Raw genomic sequence first — 23574 nt, 5'->3', positions numbered from 1 at the left:
AAAAAAATTGATTACAGTAAAAGACACATTGCCATTAACCCCCCTCAAAATACTCTGCCTTGCTTCAAACACACTTATCCCATCATTTTTGCCACTTTCTGAAGAAGTTCTGTAAGTCCTGTTTCATGATTGTTTACTTCATCTTCCATCATGACAACGCTCCATGACATACATCGCTTCTGGTACAGCAATTTCTGTCAAATAAAAACATTATGGTGTGTCCTCATCCACCTTATTCACCAGATCTGGGACCGTGCAACTTCTGGCTCTTTCCCAAAGTCAAAATGACCACAAAAGGAAAACATTTTGAATCAATGTCAGGACATGAAGGCAGCCACTACAGCTCAACTAAAGACACTCATGAAAGAGGACTTCCAGAACTGCTTCAGAAAGTGGCAAGAACAATGGGATAAGTGTGTTCGAAGCGAGGGGCAGTAATTTGAGGAAGATTAATGGCAATGTATCTTTTACTGTAATAAATTTTATAATTTAAACATTCACCATATCTTTTTATCACACCTCGTATTGTGTTCTTTAAGTTCTTTATTTCCGTACTTATCTTCTGCCCGGCTGTTCTACCCAATATTGAGTTGGGTATTAAAATCTCCAACTATTACATTGAACTATCAATTTCTCCCTTCAATTCTGTTTTTGCTTCATATATTTGATAGTCTATAATTAGGTTTATAATTATTCATTTACATTTAAAGTAATTACCAATAAGTAGCAATTTACTTTTGCTATTTGTTTTCTATGTGCTTTAAAGCTTTTTTGTTCCTCATTTTCTGTATTATTGCTTTCTCTTCCATCTAATTGATTTTTATAGTGAAATATTTAAATACCTTTCTCATTTCCTTTTGTGTATATTCTATGGCTGTTTTCTTTGTGGATACTATGGGGATTCCATTTAAGATCCTAAAGTTATAACACTCTAATTTGAATTTATACCAACTTAACTTCAATAACATACAAAAACTGCTCCTTTACAGCTTTGTCCCTACTTCTGGTTGCTGATGTCACAAAATTACATATTTATGTACTGTGTGCCCCAAAACATAAAACAGTAACTATTTTAAATGCATTAGTTTCTTAAATTATGTAGAAAACAAGATTTGGAGTTACAAACCAAAGTTACAGTAATACTAGCTTTTACACTAATGTGTTTTTTTAATGTATTAGTCTCTTAAATCATATAGAAAACAAAAAAGTATAGTTAAAACCATTGATACAATTAATTTTGAAATTTTTCTGTACTTGAATCCATCAATATTTTCCATTCCAGTTTCAGATTTTGACTCATTCTTTACATCTTTTCCCTAAAACCTAGTCAAAGATCAATTCTACATCTAAATGTAAATGGTTAAATAACAAAGAATAATAAAAATAACAGAAGAATATCTTGGGTAGGCAAAAGTCTCTTTTCAAGGACCCAAAAGCAGATCATTAAACTTTATTACAATTAGTAACTTTGTTCATAAAAAATTAAAAGAATGAAAAGGCAGACCACAGAGTGGGAGAAGATGTTAGCTTCTATATATCTATATTGCAACAAGAACTCGATTCCAAAATATCTACATCTATCTCTATATAAATATTTTTATAAATTAACAAGGAGAAGATAGCAACCCAACACAAAACTAAGCAAAGCACTTGAATAAGCACTTCACACAAAAGAGGATATCCAAGTGGCTGATAAGATTATGAAAAGATGCTCAACAGTCTTCAGGGAAATAAATGAAAGTTAAAACCACATTTTGCTAAAGGTCACGTAGCTAAGAGATTTGAACCGAGGCAGTCTATTAACCTCTTTTCTCTATTTACTTATATGTAAATTGGGGATATTAATGTCTATCCTCAGGAACTTACAGTCTGAGGAAAAATAAGTGAGATAGAAAACAGATAACTATATACTGAAATATAGTGAATTATGTACTGCAAATCCAGAGCTAGAGTTACACTGACCATATATTTTACCTAAAAATCAGCACAGGTAGACTTAAAATGTTCATAAGGCTTCCATCATATCAATTTTTTCTTGTTTGTCAACTTCCCCTGATTGCAGGGTGCATACTGCTGCCAGATTAACCCATTGAGAGTCTCAGTGCATTAAGGACACAGACCAGACATTTTATCTTAGCTCTATAAATCTGGCCCCATCCTATCTCTCACTGCACTGTATTAAGAAGCTTAGCTCAGCTCATCTACCAGTTGTAAATAGCCTCTTTCCTCCCCATAATTGCTGCCACTTAGCTAAAGGCACAATCTCATTTAATGTCTGTAACAATCCCATCAGGTAATTATTATTTTCTCACCTAAGAGATCATTCCCATTTTACAAGAAATTGAGGCTTAGAGTGAATAAGCTACTTATCTGAAGCCACTGAAATGTTCAGAGACAAAGCTGGGATATGAAGGCAGGTTTGTGCAATTCCTAAATCCCTATTTTCTGTCAAAGTGTTCCACTGTCACCTAACAGCATGAACTGCTGTCTTTGTGGGCCCCAAAAGGTGGGCCCCTGTGCCCCTCCTCACAAGGCATGCTGTGGGCATCTTGGCACTGCTCTCTGGGTAGGTCCTGAAGGTCGCACAGCCCCTCCCTCTCAGAGGAAAACATTCTCAAAAAGAAACATGTTGAGAAACAGAGTGGCATGTGTAGGATTTAGGAGTTATGGAGGCGGTGGTTGGGGGAGGGTCTCTAGAACTTTAAACAATCCTCCAACTCCCACTGGGTCTTACCTGAGGTAAGTCAGAGCCCCTCTCGCGATTTTGCACCCCAGTCACATCCCTTTCCCCAGGTTCTCGTTGGTGTCCCCTCATCTCTGACCCAGCAGCCCCTGGCCCCAACACAGTAAGCCTAGACCTAGGACCAGTTGGGTCACTCCGGCCACTAGCCCATTATTTCACTCACAGTCTCACGGTCAAGCTGCCTGCTCCAGCTGCTCAGAAGGGGAGGCCAATATTTGTTGAAGTGGAAAATGGGGCTGGGCAGGCAGCTGCCCACCCCAGCAAGGTTCCTCCCACCTCTACATGGCAGAGCAGAAGGGGCATGTTTGTGTCCCAAACAGGTGACAACTCTTGATGATGACATGGAAACGCTCTGCAACTGATTGAGTAGTTTCAATATCAGGAATTGATTTGGGGAGGCAGAATGCAATGGGAGCCTAGGAGTCAGGAATTCCCCCGAGCCCCACAATCACAGAATGCACAGGCCAATTCTGAATGCCTTACATGCATTAGTCATGTAATCTGCACGGCACTCCAAGAAATAGCTACTATTATCACCATTTTACAGGTGAGGAAATGCAAGCAAGAACTTGTAGCTTAACCAAGAACAACTGCTAGTAAGTGCTGATTATCCATCTGTAAAACAGAGGTAAATGCCAGCCCAACACTTACATAAGGTGAGGAGTCTTGTAGGCCATCAACTCCTGTGCGTTGGCAATAAATTAGTCTTAATCTGAAACCATTACTGTTTTCCCTCTTCCACCTTTTTGGATATAGGAAGGATTTTTCCAGTGGAACCTAGGTAAGGTGGGTGCAGAAAGTTCCTGGAAAGTTTCTAAAGAAGTTGGTAAACACAGTGATGTCAGCAGACAGGGAAAGTAAGTGGCTGGGGGACAGTGTGGGAAATTTACTTTTCACTGTGCTTGTAAATAAGATATTCAAATTAAATGAAAAAAATTTAAAGATCTGCGCTGATGCTTATGCTTCAAAGACGGCCTGCGGATAAGCGGAGGCCTAACGGGCTCGCCCACGGTCACCAGCGAGCCACAGCCCAGGGTCCTTCCCCAGACCGCACCAGGATTGGCATTTTTAAATAAGGAAGAAGGGCGGGGGATGCGCTCCTTGGCGCTGCGCGTACCTTGACTCTCCCGGGACTGAAGCGCAGCCTCGGGCGTGGGGAGCTCACAGGCTTTGGAGGGTGGGGGGCTCTGCCGTGCGCCAGAGGCCCCGCCTTGGCTGCAGGAAGAAAAGGCCGGCTCGCCCCGCCCTGTCCAGCTCAGCCAAATTTAAGAGCCCTCGCGGACAGTTGGGACGGATCCTGTCCTTTTGCAGTGTTCTCACTCGCCTCTCGCGCTCCTCTCCCTGCGCGCGGCCCGGCCAGGGACGCACGATGCCCAGCCCGGTGGGCGCTCTGGTCCAGCCCCCGAGCTCAGGATGCTCCCCCGCGCCCCGGTCCCCCTCGCTCCTGCGCTTCTCCGCCGGCCCGGACACTCCCCGCACTCCCCGACGCCTCGAATCCTCCTTCTCGGTGGAAGCCATACTCGCGAAGCCCCAGCCCTGGGCGCCCGTCACCTCCCGGCTGGCCGTCTCCGCCTCCGCTGCCTCGGGCCTCTGGACGGCTCCCTCCGGGTCTCCCGCCCCGGTTCTGCCCTGGGAGTGCCCCGCGACGTGGCTGCCCGCCTACCCAAGCGTGGGGCTCTATCAGCGGTGCACTCAGCCCCCTGCGCTAGGGCTGCGAGTGGCTCACCTGTGCGGCCTCCAAGGCCTGGGCGTCACAGGTACGAGATGCCCCGGCGCCCGCGTCCAGGGAAGCGAAGCGGGCGGGGTAGCTGAAGAGTGGAAGCCACGACCGAGGGCACAGGATGGAGAAGTTCCTGAGTTTGAGAACCACACAGGGTGGGAGTGGGAAGGGACCACTACGTATGACCCTTGACCTTGCGGTTGATACTGAGGCCCTAGAGAGAGACTCGCTGAGACCAGCCCGGGGTGGGCGCCAGGTTTCCCCCACAGGCAGCTGAGGCGGGACAAGGTGTGTGCGAGGGTGGATGCAGAGCGGGCGGTGCCGGTGGGCCTGAGCGGGGCTCGGAAAGCTACCAAGGCCAACGCTGGGGCTACAGGGGACGCAGCCCTGCTCCTGGGCTCAGCGTCCTTGACAAGGGATTTATTGAATCCTTTGCTCCCTTCCACATCCCCTTTGGATAATGTTTGGTGGCAGATTCTTCCCGAAAGTACCTCTCGTGAGCCCACGGTCCTGTCTTAGCTGGAAGAAGCAGATGCTACTGGTGGGGCTTGCTGTTCAGCTGGGCGTTGCTAGGGTCTGGCAAACTCCCAGACCCCAATACCGCCTCCACTGCTCATGTGTGTGTGCTTATGCTCCACGCTGAGCTGCTCTGAGCCGGCTTGCTTATAGCGCTCTCAGAATGGTACCTTAGGGCGCTGCAGTGCAGGCACTTAAATCCCAACGAGAATTTAACTGTTGAGGTCATTTTCTCCTCTAGCATTAATCCACCTACAAGAGCTTCTGCCATTTTTGGCTCTCTGGGTCATGCTTCCCTACGTCTCCACCAGGAAAACAAGAGCAAAGTTAGTGCAAGCCTTATCAACCCACACCAGGATTGTTGTAATACAACTGTACCTGGCTCCTATGGTACACCCTGGGCTTCCCCAGCCTGTATTTCCTCAACTGCTTTCAGCTGGGCATTCCTCCCACCCATGCTGGAGAGAAACCCCAGGCTCCCAACCCCATCCAAATTCATGCCACTGCTGCTGGGAGCCTCGCCCATTACCCAAGCCATGGTTTTCTAACCTTCCCACACACCTGAGGTCTGAATTGCAGTTAACGACTCTATATTAAAGTTGTCTCGTTTTCAAATTAGTTTTTGCATAGGTTTTACATTCACACAGTTCAAATGTCAAAATGTTTACTAAGGTATATGGAAAACTGTCTCCTCTACTAGTTAGTGGTTGACCTTTAGCCACCTAGTTCCCCCCACCCCACAAGCAGCCAATGACGCGTTTCTTTCTTCTTCCATAAGTGTTTTATGCATATTTAATACATGAATACACCCACACATACCTAGCTCCCCTACTAGACACACTGCTCTGTACCTTACTGTTTTCACTTGACCATATATTGTGGAGATTTTCCCATATCAATCCATACAAATCTTCTTTACATGGCAGAGTGGTTCATTGTAAGGATGTACCCTAACTTTTTAAATCAGGCCCCACTGATTGTTTCTCCTCTCTAGCTATTATGCTTATGCTTATGGTAAGCCTGGTGGGCCCAGTGGTTGGGGTTCTGGGCGGCCATGGTCATGGCCTCACTCCCTTCATTGGGGCAGTTTGTCTGCCAGCCCTGGAGCTTCCCCAAGGCTAGTGGGAGCTGAGGGGTCTTAATGCTGCACTTGCCGTTCCTGTCTGGAACAACCCTTCCCTGACAGCCCAGTGGCTCACTTTCTCATTCTTTTTGTGTTATGACTCAGATACTGACCCTGGTGGACAAACCTCCGTCTCCACCGGCCCACACCTAGGTGAGCCGAATGCACCTTCGTGTGCCTCAGTAAAAGGCACCCCTTCCTCCAGACAGACAGCACCTTGTCAGGGGGCAAGAACTGGCCTGTCGAGAGTGGGCAGAATTTCAGACTGTACTTACCCTCTCAGCTGGGTGCAAGCTGTATGTAGTGGCCCTGTTCAAATGTCACCTCAGTGAGGGAGCTACCCTGTTTAAAGGTGCAAACTATCCACACACACACACACACACACACACACTCACACTCACTCACTCACCCACTCACCCACTCACCCTGTCCTTCCCTGCTTTATTCTTCTCACTAGCACTAATCGCTTTCTGACATACTCAACACTTAACCTTTTCTACACTGTTATATGGGGATTTTCTGTTTTGTCCTGGAACATGGCTGACACATAGTAGACCTTCAAACAGTATTTGCTGAATGAACAAAAAGGGTGAACCGTTGCAGGTCCCTTCTCTGTGCATCCTGTGGGGCTTCCTGAGGTAGCCAAGGAAAGGAGCAGAGGGCAAGGAGACATGGAGGTTTGGCAACTCCTCTCAGGGTCAGAGGTTAAGCCCCTGAGCTAGAGAATAGTGGGGGCAGAGTTCTCCCAACATTGTCCCTTCTGTCCCGCTTGTTTGTTTTCTGTTCTTTCTGCATAGTCTCTTCCCACTCTGCCTCTTGCTGTGTTCCCTGGCCAAGGGCAAGGCAGAGCAGTGGAGCTGTGAGCATGGTCTCTCTCCTCCAAGATGGGTGGATAGATGGATGCTGGCTAACCCCCTCCTGCTGGTTGCTCTCATAGGCTTGGAACTGGCTCACTGCCCAGGCCTCTGGGCTCCCCCAGACTGGGCCCCAATGGAGGATCTTCAGGACACTGAAAGACCCCAAAAGAGGGTTCGAACTATGTTTAACTTGGAGCAGCTGGAAGAGTTGGAGAAAGTGTTTGCAAAACAGCACAATCTGGTAGGGAAGCATAGATCCCAGCTGGCAGCCCGGCTCAACCTTACGGAGAACCAGGTATGAACAGCGGCCCGGGCTGCACCTGGGGACAGACGCTACTCCTCGGAAGGCCCTGCATGGTAGCTGGAAGGAAGACTTGGGCCTTTTTCCTCTGTGTCAGCATGTTAGGGGGAGACAGGCCTAATTATTGGCATACTCTCTGTATGAATGAGAAAACCCCATTTGAAATTACATTATGGGAACAATACACGATATGAATCTATAACTTTATATTTCCATGTTCAATAAGGAGCTGACAGTGAAATTAAGTATGTATTTAAGGAACTAAATAAACATTCCCTCTACCCCCATATTCCCTTCCAGCTACTGCACCATTTCTCTGCTCTTTTCACAGACAAACTCAAGAACTGGGTATGTTCACTGTCTATGTCTTCACTTCCCATCCACTCCTTAACTCATTTCAATAGGAATTCTTTCCCTACTGTTCCTTTGAAACTTCTCATTAAGGTCTCAAATGACCACCCTGTTGCCAAAGTCAAAAGATGCTTTCCTTTCTTACTCCAACCGTCAGTACAGTTGACCGCTTTTCTTATTGAAACACACTCTTCTCTTGGGTTCCAGACACCATACTCTCTCGATTTTCCTCTCAGCGCTCTGCCCACTTCTCTGTTACCTTTGTAGGCTAATTTTCTCTTTGTGACCAAATTTTTCTCCCCAGCTATTCCCCTGGTTTTAAATGCCAACCATAAGTCAATGACTCCTAAATTTGTATCTCAGCCCCACCCCCTTTTCTGACTATCTTCTTGAGGTCTCCACTTGGATGTCTTATATGGTAGGCATTTCAAACTTATGTCTAAACCTCAATTCTTGACTTTTTTCGCTGTAAATCTGTTCCTTTCCCCACATGTGTCTCCACCATCGACCCAGTTTCTCAAAACACCTCGTCGTCCTAGATTTCCCCTTCTCACCCACTTCCAATCTATCAGCAAGTCTTGTCACCTCTACCTCCAAAATACAGCTGGAATTGCTTCATTTCTGTCCATTGCCCCCAGCCCATATCAGCCCCAGCTCTTGCTGCATCACTGCAAGAGCCTCCCTGCATCTACTTTCATCCATTCTTCACACAGCAGCCAGCTGTAAATAGGATGATGTCACATTCCACTTAAAAGCTTTGAAGGTGACACTCCTTACCCCTGGCCTTCATGGTCCTGGGTGATCTTGCCCCCACTGACCTCTCCCACTTTCCCTTCCTCCGCTTTCCCCTCTCACTCTTAGATGTGCCAGCGATACCCTCCTCCTTTCTGGCTTTCAAATACTCCAGGCTTGGTTCTATCTCAGAGCCTTCCTACAGGTCATTCCCTGCTCGGCTTGCTTTTCTCTGTCCCCACAGGCTGGCCTCTCATCCTTTGAGCCTTGGCTTAAGTGCTGGTTCTTCAGGGAGGCTCAAACCCCTGTTCGTGCCCCCATTTGTGGTTAGATACTTGTTCGTTTGCTTGTTTGTTACTAGTTTCTCTCTACTAGACTGAGCTCCATGCGGGCAGGGACCATGTCTCTGTTGCTCACCACTTATCACTACCACCTCGGGTAGTGACTAATGCATAATAGGAGCTCAATAAATACTTGTTGGATGAATGGATGAATGAACGGCAACTGGGAAGGATGTTTTGGAGGTGATACTTCCCTTAGAAGGAAGAGACAATTTTGGCCAGTGTGGAGTGGGTACTGTGGAACAGGGGAAGCAGTGGGAACTGCTAGTCACATTCTGATCTCTGCGCACTGTCTCCAATTATAGGTGAGGGTCTGGTTCCAAAACCGCAGGGTTAAGTATCAGAAGCAGCAAAGGCTGAAACCGCCAGCCACGTCTGCCATGGCTGCCTCCCCGGATGAGCCCTCCAGCAGCTCTGACACTGGAATCCAGAGAGAAGCCACCGAGTCAGGAGGAGACAGCTGAGGAATGGGATGGAGACTCGACCCAGGCTATCTGGGCTAACTCTTCCTGGAGCCACCCACTGGACCTCCTTGCCCCACATCTTAAGACAGAGCCTCATCATGATCAAAGGGCACCAGAAGAATCTGAACTGTTGAGAACTTTTCTATATTGACTCCTGGGAGCTGCAATAATGCAAAGGTCAGGGGCACAGACTTTGGCCTGCAGTTATGTCCCTGGCCATATTACTGAACTTCTGAGCCTTTTTTCTTCACCTGTATAATGGGTATGTGGATAACTTAGACCTCCCAGAGCTAAGATGACGTTTGTAAAGCATTTACAGTGTGCCTGGCCCAGTGCTAACTCTGCAGCAACTGTTAAGGCCTAGAGGCCTCCTTCACCTGGGGGAGGGGTACCTGCACCAGCTCTGACTTCTCCAGGGATTAATCTTTTCCTGGCCTGGCTGTGGAAGAGAGAGGGCCTCCTTCAATCAATGTCTGGGATAGAAGACTCTTCCCCATCAGAGATGATGGAGCTAACAGCAAAGAGGAGGGAAAGGTAGACTGTTTAGCCCACTTCCCCTCACAGAGTTCCCCAACATTTTCTTGTTTTGTCTGAACTGTTACCACTCTCTTCAGGCCCAGATGTCTCCTTGGAGCGGACATGCTACCCTGACCACCATCTCTTTCCCTCTAGCTACCTGCCTAGAGCTTCCCCTGACCCCCTCCACACACACACTCCGTTTTTATACAGAATAGAGAAATTTGACTCTGCCTTTGCCAAGGTTGGCATTTTATTATAAACTCTGCTGTATTTTCATGAGAGACTTGTTATTTCCCCCGCTTCACAACTCTGACTCATGGTTCCGTTTCCTTCCCAGGAGTTTATCTTTAAGAAGCCTAGCTGATAGCTTACCTCTGTGAAGACAGCCAACAGCATTTTCCAGAGCTGATTTCTCTAGCACTCCACATTCCTGGGTGGGCCTCTGCTGAGGTGCTGATGTGAGCTGGTGGAAGGAGGCCTGCCCTGCCACCTGGTGGTGAGAAAGGGCACGGTCCCCACTGCTCTAGAGTTTTCTGAGAGAGAAAAGGCGGGGAGCAAAGTTGACCCTGGAAAACCACCTAACCCGAAGACTGTGGACCATCCTCTCCTGGACAACGGGCCAAAGGCTTGAGGGAGGCCAGGATCCACCTCCAAAAACCCTTCTCTGTCCCTATCTTCAGGGAAATTCTTTCTAATGCTGGATCCAAAGTCAACTCTATTAATCAAAGGAACCCAGCTGAATCTCATCTGGCCTCTTCCAAGAACAATTGGCTCACGTTTTTCTTTTTTAATCAAGTCAGTTACCTATTCAGCAATTCCTGGACTCTACCCAAGCCCCAAATGTCACCATGAGACCATAGCAGAGGCAGACATGGGTCCATTTTCAAGGACACAGAATCAATTGGAGGACAAGGAAAGGAGACATGCAGGTCAGTCCTGTCAGTGGTTTCTCTCATTCAGGTTCCGGGTCCTGAATGAGAGAACAGCCCTTCTCCTGTTGTCAGGACAACGTACATATGCACACTCAGTTCTGCACACAATTTCAGGAGACCTCAGACCTGAGGTCCACAGTGGGTCCCTTCCCCCCCCCCCCCCCCCCAGGCTGCAAAGTCCCTAAGCCACTGAAGACTCTGAGACAGGCACAAGTGCAGCTTGATCATTCATAGGACTGTCTGTTCCGTTCCCAGAGGGGCCCACGGAGAAGGGAAATCTTGAGCCCGACTTTGTGGCGCAGGCTAGTCATTCCCTTCAGGTTGAGGGTCAGTGAGGATAGGAGTAACTGGGCCTGCGGCTGTCCTACCCCTGGGCTGGGTCCAACGACCTTCTACGCAAGACGGACACTGAATCGACAGAGACAACAACAGACAGACACACAAACATGTACACAGCTGCACACATCAAAACTATACACGCACAATGGCTCTAATACAGAGGTACAGACTGGCCGCGAAGACGGAGACAGACGCAAAACTGTACAGATATAAAAGCACAAAGTCAGGTCCAGCTCCACCCAGTCAAGAATCCAATGCACCTAAACATACGTAGATCAAATTCGGAATCGCGGGTTTGTCAAATCTTAGAGACTCCGGGACACACACGCCGGGAGCCGGGCCAGAGGGCGTGGCTCTCGGGTCGGGTCTGGTCAAAGGTCAGAAGGCGGAGGCGCGCCCAAGATGGCGGCCTCCATGTGCGACGTGTTCTCCTTCTGCGTGGGCGTGGCGGGCCGGGCCCGAGCCGCCGTGGAAGTCCGCTTCGTGAGCAGCTCCAAGGTGAGACCGGGGCGGATCCCGCCGGGAGTTCCTACCCAGTCCGGACTTAGAAGCAGGCCCACCGGACCCTATGCCTGGAGTCTGGCGGCTCCTCTGTCGTGCGGACGCTGCGGCCTGGCCCTTGCTCGCGGCCGGGGAGCTCCCTGGTCCCTGGCTGTCTCCGCGGGCCGTCACGCGGTGGACCTCCAGAATCTCAGTGCGCGTCCCCTTCCCGCGGAATCGGGGTTCACCCTCCGGCGGCCCGAATGCGGCTGCAGCAGGAGGGGCTGGGGGAGCCCCCCGGATCTCCGGGCCCAGGCTCGGGGACACTTGCTGGGCTCCGGGAGCGCTGGGCGGGGCGGCGCTGAGCAGAGGGAACTGAGGTATAAAAAAGCTTGGGTCCTCAGGGAACTTTCGAAGTGAGATTTGGGATGGGGGATGACGAGAGAGGCCAAGACCCTTCACGAAGGGCCTCGGAGTGGTGAGGAATTTGGACGGGAGCCTGCAGCCCGTGGGAGCATTTGAAAGGTTTGAGCAGGAGAGTGACGTGATTTTGTCGTTTTATTATCCTTTCTTTAAAAGTTCGTTGCAGAAGAAAATTGAAAATGCATGTAAAGAAAGAGGGGGTAAAACTCACTTATAATCCTATTCTTGTTCAAATATGTGTATATTAAAATCGCGTTTTTAGAAACTGCTTTTTGATGCAGCAGTAAATCCATATCAATAAACCTATTTCTATGTATTCATTTTTAAGAGCTGAGTAATAGTCTATTTCATGGGATGGCCACAGTTCCCTGAACCAAATATTCATGGGCCCTTATGTTATATCTTATTTTCATTCCTGAGGTCCAAGGTCTGGGAGTTGATTTTCTGTGCACACATCTTTTTGTTCTCTCCAACACTGAGTGTTTTCTTTCCTAGTTATCTTTGCCAATTGACACGTGCAAAATGTTATTGCTTTGTTCTCATTTACATTTCTTTGTTTATTAGTGAGGTTGAGTAATTTATCCTGTGTAGGGGCTGTGTGTATTCTAGTCCTTGGCCAAGATACCAGTCTTTTAGTCTTCTGTCCCCTGCTGTCAGCATCTTCATACTGATCCAGTTTCCCACCCCGATTTTCCATTGCCCTCTTTCTACACCACAGGCATCTGGAGCATTCCTTTCCTTCCATAGAATATCAATTTTACGTCCTTGGTCTCCTCAGCTTCTCACCTCTCCATCCTATGTTCTCTAATACTCTTTGTTTTTTGTTGTTGTTTGTTTGTTTGTTTTTTAAGGAGTGCAAAGCTCACAGTGACCCATGCGGGGATCGGACCAGCAACCTTGGTGTTATCAGCACCATGTTCTAACCAACTGAGCTAACTGGCCACCCACCTCTAGTACTCTTGATTGGCTCACAATTTGATGGTGTCTCAGTTCCATCACTCTTGGCATGTAGAAATATTCACCTTTACCTTCGCTTAGCTTCCTATCTCTCGGCCCCCTCCTTTCTTCACTTTTTCCCTCTCACTTCATTACTTCAGCCACTCTTCTTCCCTACTTGTGCTGTCCCCGCCTTCTATCAAAACCCCAGCTCTGGAAGAATGAGCTCTCCATGACTACACCTGATCTGCTGCTGGAGAAAAATCACATTCCTACCAGACTGGGTGACAAGATAGATTATCGTGGGCTTTTTGCATCCATATTTGTCAAGTGAGATTGGTTTGTGATATTTTTTTCTTTGTGCTATTTTCCTCAGGTTACCACATCAGTTATGCTTATTTTTTTAGTAAAATGGAGAAGCCTTACACTTTTTTTTCTGTTAATGAGTAGTTTAAATAGCATGAGAATTATTCTTTAGTTTGGTAGAGTTGACCCATGAAACCATATAGGTTAGTGGCCTCATGTAGGATAGTTGACCACTTTATTGCTTTTATAGATACTAGCAGGAATGCTATTTAAAAGTGCACCAACTATTATGCCAGGGATGTGACCAATCGCAACAGAAACCTAACCAAATACAGTGGATGCCAACCAGAGTGCCATACTGGTGGACCACAGCTATTAATAGAAGGAAACACTGTTTAGTAGTCTGTCTAGGCTTTCCTACTTTTGAATTCAGCTTTGGTAATTTATATTTTTTGTAAAATCATTTAATAAAGATTTACAAGTTTCTACATAGTCTTAGAGTTTTGCATAATCTTACAAAACTTGTTCTTCAAATTGGACATATCTTTGCACTGTTTGTGCCCTTTGCATTCTGGTTCACTTTTCTCCAAGCTTCTTGGAAATATGAATTAAGAGCTATTTTTCTTGAAACACTTTTATGTTTTGGGGATGAGCAGTTTCATAGAGGAATAGCTCTGCTTCTTTTCGCTTTGTTTTGATTACTAAATATTTTTCACATTTGGTCCTTTAGGAAAAGATCAATATCTAATATTGAGATTTGAGATTGTCTCAGATAATGTGGGGCCCTGTTCATATCTTTTCTGTCCAATAGCAGAAGGCCAAGTTTTCATTTTGCTAGACTGGGTCCCAGGGGCTACAAGGCGTGGAGGTGGGGTTTCCGGAAAGACAAAAATGCATCCACAGCTTTGCTCAGCAGTTTTGTTCAGCTGGCCCGTCTATTAGAGCTCCCAGAGTTGTGCAGAGGGTTGAGATTTGTGACTCATGGGTTGCTGAAGGCCTGTCCTAGTCCACACTTCCCTGCTTCTCTGACTTTGGAAGGTGCCCCTGTCTAGCCAGAGTGCCAATGCTAAAAGGAAATACGGAGCTACCCGGGAGGCCACATGACAGGACATTTCACGGCTGTGTCAATCATTTTTCTTTCGCTCCCTTTTTGTGACAGTTCAGTGTTACAGGGGCACCACCTCTCTTCTCTAAGTGAACAGTGGGAGCAAGTGCCCGGTGGGGCCGATAACTTGCCTGGGTTTGAAGTTGTCTCCCAAATCCCTTTGCACATCTGAGAGATGGCATCGGTGACTGTTTTCTCTCCTTCGTTCCTTATGTGGTGTATGGTGTTCTAGACACTGCCTCTCAAATTTTAACATGCATATGAGTTACTTGGGCGAATTGTTAAAGTATAGCTTCTGATTCAGCAGGTCTGGGGTGGGGTCTGAGATTCTGCATTTCTAACAGTCTCCCAGCTGATGCCCAGGCTGCCAGTCTGTCCCCTCACTTTGAGTAGAAAGGAGCTAGGACTCATGAGGCACGTTCACCTGTGCTATATCACTGCCTCCTAGAAACTACCTGGTAGGTATTATTATAATACTCACTTTTCATGTGGGAAACAGATGCAAAGAAGTGAAGCATTTGGCTCAAAGGTTCACAGCAAGTTAGCATTCGTACTGGTACTAGGAGTAGTCATTCCTTTCAGAGTAACCCCTGGAAGTTGTTGGGTGCGAGGTACTGTGCTAGGTTGTGCGAGTACCCAGCCAACCTGGGAAGTAGGGCACAAACTAAGCCTCCCTTTCCCTTGGTGTAGGGTTTCTTTGCAACCCTGGGCAGTAGCAGCACTGCCAGGATCCTGGAGGGGCATGTGGGTGACTCAGAGAAAACTGCCCTACTGTTACCAGCTCCTGGTACAAGAGGCCCCTGCCTGCTTTGAGCCTTGGCTCTGCTCTGGCCAATCGAAAAATTCTCCTCCTCTGTGTAGTCTGAGATGGCTGATATGTTGGCTCCCTCCCCATCCCAGGCCCTCTGCTCTGAACAGGCTGAAGGAAGTGTGACTCAAAGTAGGTCAGAACTGCATTTCCAGGAGGAGGCAGTTACGGGGGTGCTGACCGAGCTCCATGGACCCTCCTGTGGCAGGGGCCTCTGCTGACGGAGCACATGGGGGTGAGTCTGGGCGGCACTCTGTCTCTTCTAATGGCCATTCTATTCCTTCTCTGCCCTCTTAGGGGAAGGGGCTATTTGCCACACAGCTGATCCGGAAGGGGGAGACCATCTTCGTAGAACGGCCCCTGGTGGCTGCGCAGTTTCTCTGGAATGCCCTTTATCGCTACCGAGGTGCGCACCCCTTGCCCACTCCTCATGGCTCCTCGGCCCGGCTGCCTTTGAGTGCGGAAGACAGCTGCGTACATCTCCATCGGCAGCTGTGTCTGGAAGGCTGGTGCTGGGAGGAAAGGCTGTCTTCTCTCGGAGAACCGCTCCTGAGAACCACACCTCTGTCTGATCTCAGGCCTTTAGGGGGCTGTGAGGCTGTAGGAGAGAGGCTCTAGCGAAGTGTTTCCTGGCGTGGAACTCAGGTCTAGTGTAAGGGACTGGTTGTCATGCTGAAGGGCTCTGTGCCAAAGTGGAGCCCTCTGCCCGGAGGAGGCCACATGCCCCTTGGTCAAAAAAGGCAGTGTTAGGAGTCAGAAGCAAGGGGATGCCCTTAGCTTTGCCAGCCCCATGCTTTTTCACACACTTTTCTTAGTCCAGAGACAAACTGTGGAAGGAGGATCACTTGGCTCCAGAATGCGGGGAAAACCCAGTCTGGGGGAAGGAGGGGAGCCCTATAGACTAAGTCCCATTGAGAAAGAGGGGTGGGGACTCCTCAGAGGGGGAAGAGGGAATCATCTACCTTTGAATGCATGTGAAATTCATTCATGCATTCCATTCTTTAGCATATTCACTCATGTCCCAAACATTTATTGAGCACCTACTAAGTGCTTGGCATTATTCTGGTCCTGCGGATACTGCTGTGAAAAGGACAAACATGGCCCCTGCTCTCAGAGACTTACACTGTCATGTCTGGCTCCCTCCCCCAGCCTGTGACCATTGCCTGCGGGCACTGGAGAAGGCAGAGGAGAATGCCCAGAGGCTGACCGGGAAGCCCGGCCAGGTGCTGCCTCACCCTGAGCTATGCACAGTGCGGAAGGACCTCCACCAGAGCTGTCCCCACTGCCAGGTGAGTGTCCTTGGGGAGTGCACCTGAAAGGGGCTTAGCTGAAGTCCTCTGTGGGGAGACAGGAACGAGGACACCCCGGTCATGGCCCTTGAGAGCTATAGTGTAGGGTAAGACATGGAGGGCTCAGCCACTGTGCCAGTTTCGTCCTCCCTGTTCCAGTCCCAGTATCTAGAAAATAGGCTTGGTGGGAGCTTGCCCTCTTCCTAGCCTAGGGGAGCTTTCCCCTCTACCTGCAAAGCTCTCTGTCCTTCCCGTGGTTTTACAAGCCTGGGTTAGGTGCCTCCTCACATGCCCCCAGAGCACCAGATGCTTTCTCATGTCATAGTACCACTGAGCTACTGCTCGGGCTGTTTGAGGGAGAAATGCAGTTAGAGGAGGTGGGTACCACATGGGACGTGTGTGCCTCGCCCTGCGGCCAGAGCCTAGGGTGCTGACCGCCACCCCTTCCAACAGGTGATGTACTGCAGCGCAGAATGTCGGCTGGCAGCTGCTGAGCAGTACCATCGTGCCCTGTGCCCAGGCCCCTCCCAGGATGACCCCCTGCATCCTCTCAATAAGCTGCAAGAGGCATGGAGGTAGGTGGCATTTCAGCTCTTCTTTCCTTTACCCCTCTCTCCCTGTCTGCCCAGGCTCAGCAGATGCAGCCATCTTTCTTGTTACCATTCCCCAGATCTTACCCCATTCTTAGGGTTAAACAGAGGTCACGTCACCCAAGTCCCTGGCTTTAGTCTGAACTGCCAGTCCCACCATCCTCGGCATTTTATACACTTCTAGAAAGTTCCTTGAAGTCCATAGGAATGTGACGTCCTGCCCAAGCCCTTGCCAATGACGTGCTCTGTTTGGTTATAAATAGGGTTGATAGGAAGGATTCTCTGTGGCTATCAGACTGGACTTCCTTGAACTTAGCTATTTAGGAGGGAGTTTCTAGGCTAAACCTTTTTCTTTCTCCCCAGGAGTGTTCACTACCCCCCTGAGACTGCCAGCATCATGTTGATGGCCCGGATGGTGGCCACAGTGAAGCAGGTGAGCCCAGCTGACCCTCCTAGGGAAGCTGACTCTAGCCTCATTCAGCCCGTGGCCTCAGTCTCCTCCTCACCTCAAGACTGTGGCTTGGATGCAGAGTTCCTCCTGGGTTCCCCAAAGCACAGTTCCTTACTATGCAAACCTTAGGAGTCGCTAACCATACATCTGGCAGGGGGTGTCTGGGCTCACCTTGCCTTAGTCTTTGATCTGTGAGAGGACTTCTTATGTAGCAGCAATTCATGCATTTGATTTCTAAGCACCCCTTTTTTAGGATTGTGTCTCTTAAATACAGCAAGAGAAGCTATTCTAACCTCTTCTATTAATATTGTTGCTCCTCAGCCTCATTCTCCTGTTTTTCCAAGTGTTGTTAAATTGGCTAGTTTGGCCCCAGTTGGGAAGATGCTTGGAGATACCTAGGGTGGGGAGGACGTCCCTAGGCAGGGGAAGGGTTTACTGAGAAGGTCAGGTGTGATGGTATTTCCCTGATGGCTTTAAATCATAGCTGCCGCTCCCATATGGCGAGAGTGGCAGTAGGATGTGGGTTTCTGTGAGTCCCTGTTTGCAAGTGCACACATGGGCATGTGGGAGCGTGACCCTGAAATACATCTGTTCACTGCAGGCTAAGGACAAGGACCGTTGGATCAGGCTCTTCTCCCAGTTCTGCAATAAAACGGCCAATGAGGAGGAAGAAATTGTCCACAAACTCCTGGGGGACAAATTCAAGGTTGGTCTTCACCCACGAGCTCCCCTCCAATAGCTTGGGATGTTCTGTGGCAACCTGAGGGAAACTCCACATTTGGTCCCTTCCCAGCCACAGGAAGCAGTTAGAACCTGAGGCCAAAAATCTATTCAGAGGACTTACATTCCTGCCACTATTTAACTTTGTGACCTAACGTGGACCTAACACTGGGAAGTGGGGTGATGACAGAGGAAGGAGGGGTTGGGTGTCCTGGTGTGGAGAGGCAGGACCTCATGATAGGGTAGCAGTGGGCAAGTCAGGTATAAGGGAAAATGGAGGGGTGGGGGTCCACAGCGTCAGGAAGCAGTGTGAAACAGGAGAATTTTAGCTGCTAATGTACCGAGTGTCCACTCCCAGGCAGAGAATTACAGATCTCACTGAGGACAGCAGCCTTCCACACAGGAGCTGCCTGAAGGTGGGGATAAGTGTGTGAAAAGGCACCTGGGGTGGGCCTTCCTGCACCGAAGCTGAGGAGAGGACGGGGAGAGGCAAGCTGGTCTGGAGGCCGGGTAGGGGAGCCTGGAGGCTGGTGGTAAGGGCTGATGTTCCAAGCCAGGCTTCCTCGGGCCTGCTGGTCGGAGTGCTGGAAGGCAGGGAGGGACTTGGGGCTTGCCACTGTGGATTGAAGCAGGCCACGGACTGCCATGGCTCTCTGGAGATAAGGACTCCGTGGCCTTCCTCTGCCCAGGGAAAGCTCAGTCTGCAGAGCTGGCCCTTTTCCTTCCCGCCCTTCCACAGTCTTCTGGGCCCTGCCTGGGTGTTAATGGGAAATCCTCAGGGATGCAAGTCTCTCCCTGCTTCCCCTAAACCAGGGCCAGCTGGAACTTCTGCGGAGACTCTTCACAGAGGCCCTTTATGAGGAAGCACTCAGCCAGGTGAGAGTGGGGAAGGTGGGACCAATGTCCTCCCCAGTCACTCCAGCTCTCCAGGAGCAGCGCAGTCAGCAGCTTCTACGAAGACAGCTAAGCCAGAGCTGACTTGGTTTTCTGGAATTGGGATGGGACTGATTCATGGAAGCCTTCCTGAACAGAGTTGGATCAGGAGGAAAATCAAGTGGCTGTAACCTGACTGCTCATGTCTTTCTCCCCCACAGTGGTTCACTCCAGATGGATTCCGGTCTCTCTTTGCTCTTATTGGGACCAATGGCCAAGGAATTGGGACCAGGTTAGGAGACACTATTCCAGATATGTTGGACTTGTCCCTCAGGGCTCAGGGGGAGATTGACTGAGAAAGGCAGCCACAGCTCCTTTCAGGATTAGGGAGGGGTAGGGGGTGACTTTGTGTCCAGAGCGCTGGACTGGACCCGGTGATGGGGACCAGAAAGACTGAGATGGTGGAGTCTGCCCTGGGGAGCCTTGGTCTGTTGGGGAATACCCTGGAGAAAGAAATGGGATTAACTTGCCTGGAGGTGGAGAGGCCCTTGAGCCGGGCCTCCTCCTCCCCAACCCCGGCTGCCTGGGACCCGCAGCTCCCTGAGCCGGTGGGTCCACGCCTGTGACGAGCTGGAGCTGAAGCCTCAGGACCGCGAGCAGCTGGATGCCTTCATTGACCAGCTGTACAAGGACATCGAGGCAGGTTGGTGACATGGAGACACCCCCTTCATACCCCCAGGGAGATGGTGGACACGGCCTTCCCCCAGTGAGTGGTGGGGGACGTGATCCTTGTATGCCTGTGGGACGCTTCGGATCTGTGCACAAGACACGCAGATGAAAAGTGGCCCTGAGATCCATGCAGAGGCTTGATGCTGGGGGTGGGGGCGTGCTGAACAAACGTGGTGCGATCATTTATAGAAAAGCAAGGCTTGTGCCTCAGAGGTGTAAGTTCAGGAGAAATGGTAGGGTGGTGGGACAGTGAGCCAGTGCCTGTCCTTGTAAACCTACTTTCCTTTTCCCTGTAAAATGGGTATCATAACATCTGCATATTCTGTCTTACAGCTACTGGCGAGTTTCTTAACTGTGAAGGATCTGGCCTCTTTGTGCTTCAGAGCTGCTGTGAGTTCTGGCCTTGAGCAGGGGTGGCCTCGCAGCCACAGTTCACCCCTTTTGGTTGGCCCTTTCTAGGCAGGTAGGGTTGAGTCGGAGTGGCGTTAGGTCTGAGCTTCCGTGGAGATTCCTCTGGGCCTTTCAGTCCATCAGTGTTCCATTCATTCATTTATGGGCTGTTTATGCCTTAATATATGTTTCTATATAAAACCTTCCAGTGGGCCAGGCCCTGTGCTCTGGCATAATCATAGATGGAAGCATGGGCCTTGCACCACCACTGCCCTGTGAGATTTGGCAGAGGAGTGTCAGGGGAGCCTGGGAGACCTTCAGCATCCTGGGAGGAGGGAGCTCAGGCTGCCAGGCGGTCTCATCACCACCTGATGGGGAGGAGTAGTCAGCTCAGACTATTGTCTGTTCTACATCCAGCCTCCTCCCAGGCTCCAGGACCACTACCCTCCCATAGCAGGCTCTCAGAGGCAGACAGGACTGAGTTAGTGGTCTGGCGTGGGCAGCCCTTTCATAGCCCTGCCCTCCCTTTGCGACACTCTGGGAACACAGCTGAAACTCAGGGTGACGGGTAAGGAGGAAAGCGGGCAGCCGTGACGGTGGGAGAGGGCGTGACGCGGACCTGTATTTGTGCCTGTGCTCTGCTCTTCAGGAAAGAGCGCTGCACAGGAAACCTGAATTCCAGGACCTGTGCAGCCCTAGCAGGGATCAGAGAACAAGGAAGGATGGGACCTAGTGCTCTGCAGAGTTGAGGCTGTTACTTTTATTAATCAAGAATCCTCATTACCTGCCTCTCATGGCCTAGGCAACCACAGCTGTGTCCCCAATGCAGAGACCTCCTTCCCAGAAAACAACTTCCTTTTGCATGTCACCGCCCTGGAGGATATTAAGCCAGGAGAGGTGAGGGGGCTGGGAGCTGGGGGGCAGGGCGGGAGCAGTGGGCCTTGCAAGTTCTCCCTAGAGATTGGGGGCAGCAGTGGCTAGAGCCCCAAGTTCAGGCTGTTGAGTTGAATCCCAGTGCCCAAGGCCATGAGTCTTTTGCCCATGGGTATGCTCTAACCCTACTCCACTTCAAAAAGTAACTCCAGAAAGCCTCAGAGCAGTGTTTGGGAGACAGCTGTATGCCAGGTTCTCGTCCTTAGCCACCTTTTGATCAACAAATCTGAAGCTTCTGAGAAAGGAGATGGCTTGGGCGGTAGGGTGCTAGTGTGGGTTTGGGGTCCTGACTGTTAGCACAGTGTACAGAGCCTGGTTGAATTTTTCTTCCAGGGCAGGTAGCATCGCATCAAGGTAACCTCTGAACCCAGCCTCAGACCTTGGCCCTTGACTGCTTTTAACAGTGGCCTGCGGCTAACTGCAGTCCCCTCTGTCTCACATGCAGACTGTTAGAGCCTCAGAGGGGCCTGCTTGCTGAGGGCCTGGGAATGGGTCCGGGCAGCCCACCCCTTCGCCGAAGGGCAACTCAGGCCCCTGGGGTTGGGGCAGTGGTTGGGGAATCCCTACTCCCATTTAATAGAGCACAGACCGTCAGACCCCACTTCTCGTCTGCTCTCCAGGAAATCTGTATCAGCTACTTAGACTGCTGTCAGCGGGAGCGTAGCCGCCACAGCCGCCACAAGATTCTCAGGTGCCAGCTGGGACTGTGGTGGGCACCTGGGCTCTGGGGTCCTCCATCCTGGTGGCTGCCTGACTTCACCCTCACTGCTATCCCCCCACCCCCTGCAGGGAGAACTATCTGTTTGTCTGTTCCTGCCCCAAATGCCTGGCAGAGGCTGATGAACCTAACGTGACCTCAGAGGAGGACGACGACGAGGAAGAGGAAGGAGAGCCGGAAGATGCAGAGCTGGGGGATGAGATGACTGATGTGTGATGTCTCCCTGCCTGGAAGGGGCCCTACCCCAGACCCTGCTGGAGACGGGGGCCTTCCCCCAAAGAAGAGGTTTGGAAGGAGCGCCCCACTCCCCTTGCCTGCTTCCCCCAATTCCAGCTCTGTGTCTGCTGGAGGGTAGGACAAAGGCTGGACCCTAGGTCCCCCATCCCCCACCAGACTTCGTCCTCTGGACACTGCTGCTGAGTGGCTCAGGCTCTGCGCTGTCACTGAGCCTCTCAGAACTGGCCTTCCCCTGAAGGACTCCACTCTAGAGTATGAGCAGCTGGAACCAAGGTCAGGGCCTAACAGTTTCTTCCCCTGGGCCCGATGGCCACGCTTACCCATCCACTTGAGGCTTCACCCCTCTTACTTGCTATGGAGGGGGTAGCAAAGTGGCAATCTGAGGGCAGCCTTACTTCACTGAAGAAGAAAGGAGAGAGAGACACCTTCACCTTCTTCCCCACCTCCCACCACTAGCTGATAAGGCAACTGCCTGACCACTAGCACAGCTGGGAGAGGCAGGAAGGAAGAACGGGGCCTCCAGAGCACCTTCTGTAAGGCTCTCTGCTGGGGAACACTGAACCAGGGGGATAACTTCCCTCTCCCCACCTTCCTACTCCTGCCATTTGGACATCTGGGGGAGTAGAACTTAACCCCTTCCCCAAACTCCAGAATCTCTGTACCTTGTGCCTTGCCTCTCAGGCCCTGGCACAGCGGCTGGCCCCATGGGGTATGGAAGAGGCCTCTCCCTCCCTCAGGAGGGGCGTGTGGGGGCTCATCACCCCTTCCTCATACCTTCTTCCCATTGAGGACTCGAGCGGCATGGTTGAGACCTGGGGGTGACAGGCCTGTGCTCCTTACATTAGGATGCTCTGGAGTCTTCCTTGGGACCAGCTGAACATGGGGCAGTGAGGGGCTCTCCTGGCCTGTCTTCATCTTTAGGGTCTCCACAGAGGAACACTGAAGTCTTCCAGAAACCTAGAGGACCTGGGCTAGATGCTCGGAGACTAGCCCTGACTGTGTCGCCCAGCCTCATATTGGCACTACCACTCACTTGTGTGGGGTGCTGTGGGAATTATAACCCATCACTCGCAGTTCCTTTCTGCATACCTTCCCTGGGAGACCTGCTGAGGGATCCCAGGAAGGCAGGTGCCTGCCCCACAGGCCTTTTCCTGGCTCATGAGTCAGGTGGAGCCTGCCCGTCAGGCCCATTGGGTTCTTACTCCTTCACAAGCATCCCCTCTCACCCCCGCTGCCCCACTGTTCTCAATAAAATGTGAGTGGTGACAGGCCTTTGCAGGATTGCTTGGTGGAGAATGACTTGACAAGCTGCTGGGGCATGTAGCAGTCACAGGTGGTGCAAAGGCGCGTAGGGGACCAGGGAATGGCAGGAGGTAGGAGCTCAGCTCCCCAGGTGGGGCTCATCTCTGGTCTCATCTATTCTGCTGTGCTAATGTTTCTAAAGCCCCAGGGCAAGGGTCTTCCATGATCCACTGTGGACCCCCAGCACCAGGCAGCAAGGTGAGTCTTCTCCTTAGGGAGCTAAAGCTCCTGAGACCTTACACAGGAGGCTGTGTTGGTATCCAAGATTAGCACTGGTCCGAAAGGACTCTAGGCAAGTCATTTATGCTCTCTGGGCCTCAATGTCGTCCCCTCAGCACAGGGTATG

At 50.4% G+C, this 23574-nt stretch overlaps 2 protein-coding genes and 1 long non-coding RNA gene across 3 annotated transcripts in view; 2 read left to right on the top strand and 1 right to left on the bottom strand.

The window, feature by feature from the left end:
• LOC141571565 (uncharacterized) overlaps positions 1–10262 on the bottom strand; it is a 41567-nt gene extending 31305 nt beyond the window's left edge. Inside the window, exon 1 of the long non-coding RNA XR_012496403.2 lies at positions 10040–10262. This is a non-coding gene — a long non-coding RNA (uncharacterized LOC141571565). The remainder of the gene's footprint in view (positions 1–10039) is intronic.
• NOTO (notochord homeobox) lies at positions 3803–10058 on the top strand. Its single transcript, XM_019712842.3, has 3 exons — positions 3803–4500; positions 7040–7254; positions 8990–10058. The coding sequence occupies exons 1-3, from the start codon at positions 4113–4115 to the stop codon at positions 9146–9148; spliced, it is 762 nt and encodes a 253-aa protein (XP_019568401.3). The 5' UTR covers positions 3803–4112; the 3' UTR covers positions 9149–10058.
• A 1022-nt stretch (positions 10263–11284) lies between the features above and the next one.
• Positions 11285–23197, top strand: SMYD5 (SMYD family member 5). The gene is made up of 13 exons (XM_019712850.3): positions 11285–11436; positions 15294–15402; positions 16146–16285; positions 16739–16860; positions 17239–17308; positions 17928–18032; positions 18860–18922; positions 19141–19211; positions 19516–19622; positions 19982–20038; positions 20841–20935; positions 21592–21662; positions 21761–23197. Exons 1-13 carry the CDS (start codon positions 11341–11343, stop codon positions 21903–21905), a joined length of 1251 nt encoding a protein of 416 aa, XP_019568409.2. The 5' UTR covers positions 11285–11340; the 3' UTR covers positions 21906–23197.
• Positions 23198–23574: the final 377 nt, after the last annotated feature.

The sequence above is a fragment of the Rhinolophus sinicus genome, chromosome 2 (genome assembly GCF_057876585.1).
Source record: "Rhinolophus sinicus isolate RSI-liver-muscle chromosome 2, RSI-T2T, whole genome shotgun sequence".
In the NCBI taxonomy this organism is placed as follows: Eukaryota; Metazoa; Chordata; class Mammalia; order Chiroptera; family Rhinolophidae; genus Rhinolophus; species Rhinolophus sinicus.
This window is presented reverse-complemented; position numbering and strand designations above follow the sequence as displayed.